At 38.4% G+C, this 11,385-nt stretch overlaps 2 protein-coding genes across 3 annotated transcripts; one reads left to right on the top strand and one right to left on the bottom strand.

The window, feature by feature from the left end:
• The first annotated feature begins 119 nt into the window (after nt 1–119).
• gtf2h3 (general transcription factor IIH, polypeptide 3) lies at nt 120–5,692 on the top strand. 2 transcript variants are annotated; one of them, XM_080892982.1, is made up of 14 exons: nt 120–156; nt 246–348; nt 440–519; nt 618–724; nt 1,106–1,248; nt 1,339–1,401; nt 1,845–1,874; nt 1,976–2,004; nt 2,098–2,172; nt 2,856–2,909; nt 3,101–3,169; nt 3,263–3,398; nt 3,482–3,518; nt 5,347–5,692. In XM_080892982.1, exons 2-14 carry the CDS (start codon nt 339–341, stop codon nt 5,414–5,416), a joined length of 903 nt encoding a protein of 300 aa, XP_080749108.1. In that variant the 5' UTR covers nt 120–156; nt 246–338; the 3' UTR covers nt 5,417–5,692. The 2 variants fall into 2 exon arrangements, with proteins under 2 accessions (XP_080749108.1, XP_080749107.1); XM_080892981.1 differs by having other exon boundaries at nt 124–156; nt 236–348.
• A 137-nt stretch (nt 5,693–5,829) lies between these two features.
• psmd9 (proteasome 26S subunit, non-ATPase 9) lies at nt 5,830–10,287 on the bottom strand. The gene is made up of 6 exons (XM_080892983.1): nt 10,122–10,287; nt 9,930–10,029; nt 7,310–7,503; nt 7,104–7,205; nt 6,766–6,854; nt 5,830–6,129 (listed from the first exon to the last, which is right to left on the bottom strand). The coding sequence occupies exons 1-6, from the start codon at nt 10,245–10,247 to the stop codon at nt 6,102–6,104; spliced, it is 639 nt and encodes a 212-aa protein (XP_080749109.1). The 5' UTR covers nt 10,248–10,287; the 3' UTR covers nt 5,830–6,101.
• Between the last annotated feature and the right edge of the window lie 1,098 nt (nt 10,288–11,385).

Here is an 11,385-nt window from a genome sequence, read left to right as displayed (position 1 = left end):
TTGGTTTATATGACCATGAATGTAGAGAATGTATAGACCTAAGAATTTACGCTACAGCAAATGGGCGCTAGGTGGCAGCAGTGTGCCGGGCGTCTGTAGTCTGCTATGAAAAACCACAGAAGAAGAAAGAAATCGTTTCCTGGAGACGCCAGCGGTGTAAGTGATGAGAAATAATGTGCGTATCCCTGCATATAATTGTTTTTCCTAAACTATCTGGACTTTAATACGCTCCTAGATGTCTGCAGATTGTTTGAAGTTTACGATAAAGTATGAGCACTAAGAGAAGATAGAGCAGCAGAATAGAAGCCATCTCTTTTTCAAGACAATAATCCGCCGTGATGGCATCAGGTATGTAGCCTGGCTCATAATGAGTCTTTGCAGTATTTGTTTTGTACACTCAGGTGCTTTTTGATGAATCTCTTTCAAAAATGTTGCCTAGAGGACGAAATCAACCTCCTGGTGATCGTCGTGGATGTAAACCCCATATGGTGGGGGCAGCAGGCTCAGCGGGATCCACAGGTATTAGCTGTGATGTCTGTGGTTACTCTGACTCATTAAAGTTTTTCTGAATGTCTCTGATGCCAAACAACGCTCCATGTACCCCTGTGTCCGCCCAGTTCACCCTGTCCAAGTGTATGGATGCAGTCATGGTGATGGGCAACGCTCACATGGCCATGGCTAGGACAAACAAGCTGGCTGTCATTGCTAGCCACTGCCAGGGCAGGTAATTTCATACCATAGTTTCACTGGGTTTTACTGCACAGAGGAATTTCTGAGGTCCACACACAGGCTTGTAAACCATATTAAGAGGAGAATCACCATCATGTGGAAAAGTATATTATCTGTCAGTTCTTGGACTTAAATATTAGGACATAAAAAACAGCAGTCGTCTTAAAATCAAGGAAATACAATATCAGATGAACAAAAACTGTTCATCTGTTTGCAGTGCAAACAGATTATCAGTTTAGCTGGTGGGTGTGGAATCCAATATGCTGGTCTGAGTATTTCTTCCACTAGTTTCAGTTTCCAGGAATAAAGTATTGTCTGTTTAATGTTTTGCTGCTGTCGCTGCTCATACGCGCTTTTCTCCCACTCACTTTTTCAGTCACTTCCTGTATCCCAGTAAGAGCTGGAGTGGAGAAGACGGTGGTGGCAATGATGTATCCTCAAGCGGAGATGGAAAATATGAACTCCTGTCTGCTGCCAATAACCTTATTGTCGAAGAGATCAGGAACATAATGTCAAAAAGTAAGCGTGTATTTACGAGGATAAACTCTTAGGTATTTAAAGATGTTGTACAATGCTCCCTAAAATTCAGTGTATCTCACATGATTTCAGTTGAAGTGACGGGAAATTCAACAGATACTTTGTTGGCCGGATCCCTCGCCAAAGCTCTCTGCTGTATCCTTTTCGTGCAGACTGTTTTATCATTTATGACATACTGTGCAATAATAAACAGTGCATTCAGTGCACGACTCCACAGAATCAGCCAGGAAGTGTAAGACAGGTGCTGGAAACTGTAAGCAGATATTTATATTTATAGCTTTTTTACAAAATTACTGTAATTAATGTCAAATGGGCCTACATATATGTAGGTAGTGCAGGAAAAATATTGTTAATCTTGACTTTAGAGGACATTTAGTGTCTATTTTGAAGAGAAATAGAATGCTATCACTTATTTAATCTTTCTTTTTTGCAATTTTAATTTATATGCCATCGTCGCCCAGAGAATTTGTTTGTGTTGCAGAACGTATGTGATGTTTTGCTCTAAAGTTAAATATCTATAGATTATTTATTTTCCACCAATATTATTTACTTTTTCACCTTAATCCTTTAATATATAGATATTCACCGGCTCACGAAAGAGCTGGAAGGTGATTTAATCTTTATACATGCTTAATGCCAGTTATTGAATGAAGTTTTCCATTTACCCTGCTTTAATGTGTATATATATATTTTCTCTCTCTTTTTTTAGTTGGACAAGAGATTAAATCAAGAATACTGGTAATGCCCAAATGTTCAAATATTATGAATGCTTTTGTTTAGTTTTTTTCCCCACCTGACTTTGACCCCTCTTTGACGCTTTGCACTGTATAGGTGGTAAAAGCGGCTGAGGACTGCGCTCTCCAGTACATGAACTTCATGAATGTGATTTTTGCTGCTCAGAAGCAGGTAGAATATTAATAGATCATTGTCCTGTATTAACACTTAATTACCCTTTACTTACTACAGCAACTGCTGTAGATGAAAAGTTGGACCTAAAGATGCTTATAATGAAATGCTGTGTTGAAATAAAATAGTTTAAAACTCCCAGAAATAAGTAAAGCTGTTGACACTATATATAAAAACATCTGCTATCACTTAACATCCAAGTCATTTTCATGCTGTTTTTAAGAAATATCAACCACTAATCCTTCTTTATTACACATAGAAGCCAAAATTTACAAAATAGAGTTAAATGTTTTATTCATTATGACCCAAACTAACCAGCTGAGTCCATAAATTCAACAAGACCGTCTTTACAGAGGTAAAGCTTGAGGAGCCGTTTTCCCATTGACTTCTATAAGAATGGAAGTGTTTTTGCAGCCAGAGCAGTCGCCACCTGGTGGCCATTAGAAAGAATCCAGGTTTAAGGCACTTGACTTTTCAAACCTGGGAGCCTTCTTCACCTATTATACTATTTATGATATCAACTGAAGTTAAACTAAGCCCAGGTTGTACTTGTCCTGTAATACCAGTTTGTAATATAAAATGGTTCAGTGAGTCAGCGTAATCTTTATTTAGCCAGACAAAGGTAGAAATAGAAAGGTAAAAATGAAACGCTAAATTTAAAAACGTTTTTGTGTTTTAAACAGAACATCCTGATAGATGCCTGTGTGTTGGATTCAGACTCTGGTCTCCTTCAGCAGGTAAATTCTTATAGCTCTGTAAGGACAATCACCACTTTGCAGTTTTCCAAGTATTTAAGAAAAGTACTTTGTCTTAACACAAATATTTTTCAGTGTATTAACATCTTTAGTGCGAGGTAGTGTGGTGATTATCATGTGATGTGATGTGTGCCCTCTACCATGCTATCGTAACCGTTATATACTCATTTCAGGCTTGTGATATAACTGGAGGATTGTACATGAAGATACCACAGAAAGTCGCCCTTGCACAGTATCTGTTGGTGAGAGTGCAGTACAGTTTCACACGCATTAAGAAGAATGGGGTTGGTTTCATTTGCATCTAACGACAGCTGTTTTTGTTGTCTTCTGAGCAGTGGGTGTTCCTGCCTGACTCTGAGCAGCGGTCACAGCTGGTGCTGCTGCCGCCTGCACACGTGGACTATCGAGCTGCATGTTTCTGCCACCGTAACCTCATTGAAATCGGTTATGTGTGCTCAGTTTGTCTGTCCAGTGAGTTTGAATTGCTTAAGTCTTTATTACTGGAAAGAGCTGCAGTATGTTTTTTTTAATCAGTCTGTTTCTTTTGTTTTTAGTATTCTGCAACTTCAGCCCCATTTGTACGACATGCGAGTAAGTGTCAGTGTTTGTGGAGTAGTGCTAATACATCTACATGTGTACATTCTGTACACTTATTTCCATATTAGGGCTGCCACAAGCGATTATTTTGATAGTTGACTAGTCACCGATTATTTTTGCGATTAGTCGACTAATCAGATCACGCGTCCATTGGACGTACAAAGTACAGCTTATTGCACCAGCAGCATCTGCTCTTATTTAACTATCATTAGCTATCATTGGAGTTTATTAAACGCAGCCGTCTGCTCCTTGCTATCTAAAATATAACAGGACACCTTAGTATATTCTCCAGCATCTCGCTCTTCTGATAATCAGCTGTCTGCTTGACGTTTATTCAGCTGTGTAAAAACTATAACTTTAATCTCAGCCAAACCGATTTACTCAGAAACAAATAAAATACTGAAAAAGGCCAAATAATAACATTTGTAAGTGATCTAATTGACTTGTATATCATGTTTAGCCTTAGTAGCGAAAGACAGCGGGGGGTTTGAAAACGATTGCTCTAGTGAGCCTTGAACCCCGGCTCGCTATCGAGCTGGTGGGTAACAGACGTCTCCGAAAACGTCGGAGCGCTTTTGAAAATATGTGGTGTCTTCATAAACTGAGCAGATATTTGAGGTTTACACAGCTACATCCTCGCCTGAAAAATGTTAAACGTTTATTTTGTGCCCCAGAAAGAATAATAAGAGTAATATTAAAACTAACTAGCTGCCGCCATTGTTGGAAACTGAGCAGGGCCGCGCTATGAATTCTGGGACACAGCTTCTTCTTCTTCGAGGTTTAACGGCAGCTGGCATCCTTCTTCATGCAGCGCTGCCATCTTCTGTCTCAGTCCGTTATTACACTCTTGAACCCTTCTACTTATTCCTGCGTCTTTTGGGATCTTACAAAGCTTCAAACGACGCGTCGACTATTAAATTGGTCGTCGACGATTTTGATAGTCGACTAATCGTGGCAACCCTATTCCATATGTCTTTGAACATTGGCTTTTTCAAAAATATTTTTTGCCTCTGTACAACAGCACAGTGGATTTGTATCAGGTCTGAAGTGCAGACTGTTTTAATTCAAGGGGTCCAAAAAATATTACATTAACTGTTCAGCAAATACAGCCGTTTATATACAGTCCACCATTATGACAAGGTGATGCCTGTTTCCCTGTTATTTCTTGACAAATTAAGGAGAACTTTCTTTGGATAGATGAAACCACGGTTAACTTGTCCAAGAATTATGGGAAGTGAAAAGTATGGAGGAGGAGTGAAACAGATCATGATCTGGAGCATACCATTTATCTGTTAAAAATATTGGAGGCAGTGTTATGGCATGGACATGTATGGCTCCCAGTGGAGGCAAGCCAATAGTGTTGATGCTGTGAATGCTGATAACCGTAGCAGGATGAACTGTGAAGCGTGCAGGTCTATACTCTCTGCTCAGCCAAATGCTGAGTTTCACAACGCAAATGGATAATGACCCAAAGCATACTGCAAAAGCAACCAAATAGGATATTCTTAAATGGCTGAATCACCTCAACTCGATACAATATGCTTTTAGCTACTAAAACCAGAGACCCACAAACAAGCCTGGGTGAAGGCCTAGCAGAGCATCTAACAAGAGCAAAAGGAGCATTTGATCCACTGACTGCAAAGGACCTTTATCCAACTATTGAAACTAACCTTATGTGATGTTGTTAGTTTGATCAGTTCATTTTAGGCACCTGAAAGTGAAGGGCTGTGTATAAAGAAGTCTATAATAATTAAACAGTGCAAAATTTTAAAGTCTGAACTTCAACTTCCATTTAAATCATGTATTGTTTTTTTCTTTTTAGGACTGCCTTCAAAATCCAGCTACCACAGATAGTCAAGCCCAAAAAGAAGAAACTGAAACAACCAATGTGATGGGGGATTTTTTTGTGTTTGTTTTCTCATACTAATACAGTGAATTTAAATATACTTGTGAGGCAGTATAGCCTTATGGACATGTGGAGTAACACCGATTGTCTTCATGTTCACCGAGGCTGGTACTCATGTTTGTAAAAACATAATTCAGACATGACTGAAAATAAGTCTCGTTTTCTTCGTCTTGGGTAAAAATCACTCACCCAAAATTAAAACAGACACCGTTTTGTTATGATTTCATTATTTTTACATTAAAAAGACACCGTAATAAACGTATGTTTTTGTTTCATTTTTACAATAATCGTAATAGTGCTGTCTCCATCGTGATCTCAGAAAGGTTTGGGTGTTTTTTCTCCACAGAGTTCAAAATAAGCCTTTATTAACAGAGGACTGCAAATCACGCATGTGCTCACAGTCAGCTCATCATCACTTCAGATAAATAAGTGTCCAGCTGTGCTCCCAACAGGAAATCAAACACTGAACACCATAAAGCTGCTTTTTAAACACACAGAAATCTAATCAAGGTTCAGCTCCACACTCAGTAAACTCAGCATGACTTCTTGAACAGAGGTGCTTTATTTTCATACATCCTGTTCTGAAAACTGGAATAAGGGATATTGTTCCAAGTTCCCATAAAGTAGTGAAAAAGCCAGAGAGAGTTTTCAAACTTTAAGTGTTAGGGTGATCATCGCTGAACTGGAACGATGTTACATCTGAAAAATACAAAAATCAAGAATAACTTTTTACTTCTTATGGACATGATATGATGAATTTTAAGTATGTGTACTAAAAAGTGTTTTACTAGTGTCACTACATGGCAAATTGTAGAAATAATATGCCAAGAAACAATTTTTCAGCATTTTCTTGGCATTGAGGGCATCACTTGTTTTTGTTTCCAAATATCTATTAATCTCCAAACTCGTACAACTCAGGAGCTGCATCCTCTGAAGGTGTGCACTACATAGGACACAAAGCCCACACTGAGCTGCAACTGTGACAGCAGCAGAGGTAGAGTAGTATATTTTTGAGGGATATGAGGGTGAGAGAATAAACCACAGTATTTCAGATGATGCAAGAAAATTAATTATTCATTCATTCATTCATTCATTTTTAAATTTGAAAACTTCTCACAGCCCCGAGCAGGTGTTGGATTTTATATCCAGTAAAAATTTAGAATGGCGTTTTCCCAGATGATGTGATAGGACACAAACTTCGTTGGCAGCATAGAAATGGGAGAGACTTTGCTACAGTGCTGCAACACGGTCAGCCTTTAAAGGATGCATCCCCTGAGCTGGGGGAGAGCTTGAGTCTATATCAAACATGTCATTTTACCACAGTCGTGCACTCACCCCAGCAAACCTCTGCCTGACCACCGCTGTGGAGTCAGGCTCATCTGAACTTTCTGGCCAGCCCGGATCACCGAGACGTGCAATGGTTTCTGCAGAGGAATGTCAAATTACAGTTTGCAGACTCAAATAACAACAAGGGAGATGCTTTTAAGAAACAAAAACAAAAAATCAAAACATTGCATTCTCTCATTATGACAAAGTTAAATACAAATGAAATTATATGCAAAGTATGACTTCTTATGCATCACAAGCTTCATGCATCAACAAAAATAAACTGTAATGGAATATTAAGAAATGAAGTTTGATTAATTGCCCATTGAGTTTTCTGTGGTTCTTACCCCTTCACTGTGTTGCACCACAGAAGCAATATTCTGGAGGTTCTGAAAGTTCCCTGAGTTCACAGAACCAAACTCGATCAGCTGATCACCGACTCGGAGCCCCTTTTAAAAGAAACAATCACTAAAATTATAGGAGAACCCCCCCAACAATGTTTTGCAGTACAAACTGAAAACAGCTGCTAGCTACAAAAGTTCACATCACTCACAGCTCCACAGGCAGGTGATCCCTCTGTCACAGCATCAAGCTGAGCAAAAGGTGGAGGCAGCGTAACCTGATGTTCCATTGCCTCCTCCTGGGCTTCTGCCTCATCCTGTTCCCGCTTGGCTTTCTCTCGAGCATGCAACTTGTGTAGGGCTTCTTCTATCTCCGCCATGATGGTCTTGTGATCGTTCTGTAAACCTGAGTATAGAATAAATATCTTAATAGGGTTAAAACCAATCTGAAATCAAAGAAATATAATAAATAATAAGTATACATTAAAACATTAAATAACATATTAAGTAAACAAAAATATATAATATACACCCAATAGCCACTTTGTTGAAGACATCTGTTCAACTGCTTGTCAATGCAAATACCTAATCAGCCAATAACATGGCAGCAGCTACACTAAATGTAGCAGGGAGGCTGGTCTGAGTCTTTTAGAATCTGCTGAGATTTTCTCAACCAACCATCTCTAGGGTTTACAGAGACTGGTCAGAAAAACAGAAAATGTCCAGTAAGTGGCAGTTCTCCGGCAGTTCTTGGCAGTTCTTATTGTATATTTATTTTATTTTATTCTACTGTATATAGTATTTTATTTTATTCTATTCTGTACAGTTGTGTACTGTATTTATTCTTATTGTATTCTAATTTTTGCCTCATAACTTTTGCACTGTCCACTTCCTGCTGTGACAAAACAAATTTCCCACGTGTGGGACTAATAAAGGTTATCTTATCTTATCTTAAAATACTTTGCTGATGTCAGAGGTCAGATGAGAATGGCTTCGAGCTAATAGGAAGGCAACAGTAACTCAAATAACCACTCGTTTAAGCTATGCTGGAGTATCTCTGAACTCACAACATCTGGAACATTGAAACATATGAGCTACAGCAACAGAAGACCACACAAGGCGCTACACCTGTCAACTAAGAACAAGAAACTACAGCTACAATCGGGAGGGGCTCATCAAAATCAAACAACAGAAGATTGGAAAAATGTTTCCTGGTCTGATGAGTTTTTCATTTCTGCTGCAACAAAAGCACGAATCCACTGCATCAGCAGTTCAAGTAGATTATGGTGGTGTAATGGTGTTGGGGATATTTTCTTGGTCCACTCTGGGTCCTTAGTACTGAGTGAGCATCATTTAAACTTCCCACCCTACCAGAGTATTGTTGCTGAACATGTTCATCCCATTTTTAGCACCTTGTTGAATCTATGCATTGAAGCATTAATGCAGCTCTGAAGGCAAAGGTGGGTGCAGTCTGGTGTACACTCTGGCAAGTGTATTACATCTTAGAAAAATAAATGGCATTTAAAATGCTTACTACATGTATTTAAAACCAAATAGAATTATCTGTTGGTGTCATCTTTAAAATATTTTAGTGACCATTAACATGTAGTTTTGTTTCATCATGCCTTGGGAACGTAGATAAGTTATCTGAAATACTACTTTAACTTTTAAAAACGCACCGCACACGTGGTGTGTGCGTAAATTATGAGATATCAGTTTGTGCTTTGATAGCATACATCAGTTTTTCTGCCACACAACATAAAGAGACATTATCTGCCACCAGAGATGGGCAGTAGCGCGTTACTTGTAACACGTTACTGTAATCCGATTACTTTTTTCAAGTAACGAGTAAAGTAAGGGATTACTATTGCAAAAAATGGTAATTAGATTACCGTTACTTTCCCGTAGGAACGCTGCGTTACTGCGTTACTAAAACCGTGGGTTTTTTGCGAGAATGTCTCATGACAGTGACGTAAGCAAGTGCGACGTTTGTGACAACAGCTGTGTGCAGATCAACAGTGGATAATATATCGAGTACTGACCTTACTTTGAGTTTGATTCCATAAAAAGTGACAAAAACATTAGCGTCTGTTGTGCGTGGGAAGAAAACTTCTTTTTACAGCGAAAAAAACCCCTAAACCTCCAAGCAAGCACCGAGTGCGCAACGACGTAATGGGAAACTCACAGAGAAACTCGCGGATTCTTCCACTGACCGCCGCAGCACACCTGCACCAGGGTAAACCTCCGCCTACCCGACTCCTGCTTTACAGGTGAAAATAGAGCAAAAGGAGCGCTAGTCTTTGATTTTATTTATTTTCTGCTGTGTTTTACTTGCATCTATTTGAAAGAGTGAGTGTAAACACACACACAAAAAAAAAAAAATTATGTGCTGGAATGTGCAGAAAATAGGTTTAAATATTAAACAAATTTCTTCCAGTCAGAGAATGTTGCATATAATTTAATTTTTGCTTGATGCATAAAGTTAAAAGATTAAAACTAATAAAACAAGTTTTAAAAAGGGACTTTTCCATTTGATTACATTTTGTATGATGGATTATGCAGAAAAAGTAGAATTGGGCTGAAAGATCTATCGCTTTATCACCTATTCAGGTTGTAAATCGTGTTTTTAAAAAGTAACTAAGTAATTAATTACTTTTGAAAATAAGTAATCAGTAAAGTAACGGGATTACTTTTTGGGGAAGTAATCAGTAATTAGTTACTGATTACTTTTTTCAAGTAACTTGACCAACACTGTCTGCCACACAGTCAAACACGACATGCGTGTCTCCAGCTGTCAGGGAAACCACTGAAAGCAAACAAACTGCTGCTCACATGAAATGTTGTGCCTAGCCGTCCTAATCTGGTACAGATTAACATCTGCTCGTGGGTAACCCTCCGCATCCACCAAAGAGTCTTCAACTCCGACCCCCTGCTGTAAATAAAAGTAAACAAAGGCGATTAAAAAAACCTTACTGTGACTTAGCTTTGTGCTACGTTTTGCTAATAATATGGTCGCCGACTTACGTCTTGTAGGACATCGTAATACGCCTTTATCTGCTCTTCAATTTCATCTTTCTTCTTGATGAGGTTTTTAACATCATCCATTGTTATTTCGGAGTTTCCAGGAATGTTTTCATCTGTCATCTTCATGGCTGCTCCAACTAGTGCTTCCGGTGTAACGCCTGTTTCTTCTTCGCTTGTCTTTATTTGGCAGTAAAGCGCTCCGCTGCCCCTCAATGATTTGCTCGTTGTACGAAAACATTTTAGACGATCTTTAAACTGGTATTACTGCCAACAGCACAAATAATAATGAAATTACTGTTGGTCATTGTTATGGTGTCCAAAACAACTACAGCCGAAAAGCGCAGAATTAGAATGAAATAACTAATAATTTAAATGACACATATAGAATTTCTAAAAATACCTAAACTGGAACATTTAAACTTTGGCTCATATTTTTTATACTCCAGTGGAAAACACGTTCACCACTGGGTTCCATCAGTACAAAGACCAAATAAAAAACTTCCGACATCTCATACACAACAGTGATCAATGATTCTTCCTTTTGTGCATCTCTCAGCTCAGATGTTTTTGTCCTCTACCTGCTTCCATCTGAGAAGCAGAGCTGTAAGCTCTCGGGGCCCTCTTCTGTTGAACAAGCTCGTTTGGTTTGGGAGAGAAACACCCTCTCTATTTTTAAGATTAGGTTCAAAACTCTCCTTTTTGATATAGCTCATTGTTTATATGTTTATATGCGACTTTACTCTTAGTTATTATGCCGAGACTCTCTTCCACTCGACTGAAGATCTAGATTAGGCAACAATATTCACAAAAAAAAAAAATAAAAAATTAGGTCAACTTATTGCCTGTGTATCCTGAATGACTAGGACCCCGCCCCCCTCCTGATGATGCAGTAATGCTGGTTGTAAATAACAATTTTGAAGTTGCAAGAGATTATCACTATTTTTGCCCTCACCAAAACTAAACAAAATATTAGTGCGAGGCTTTTTTGAGTACTTTATTTTTCCTGTATACCAATTTATTTATTTTCCAAAAGAGCTACCAACAGTTTTTTCTAATCATATAAGATGCAGACAGTTATTGCTACTAGAATCTCAGCATGAATTTGAAACCTTTCAGTTTTCCATTTATATGATAAAGTTTTGTTTTTTTAATAAAAAAAAAGTTAAAGCTTTTAATGGAAATTAGTAAAGGAGGACCAGGTTTGGACTATCAGTCATTGGACTGAGTCATTTCAACATCTGACACCTGTCTGACTTTCCAAAAA

Source organism: Rhamphochromis sp. 'chilingali', assembly GCF_963969265.1.
Source record: "Rhamphochromis sp. 'chilingali' genome assembly, chromosome: 10".
NCBI lineage: Eukaryota > Metazoa > Chordata > Actinopteri > Cichliformes > Cichlidae > Rhamphochromis > Rhamphochromis sp. 'chilingali'.
The sequence above is the reverse complement of the archived record's forward strand: the minus strand, read 5'-3'. Positions and strand labels throughout refer to the sequence as shown.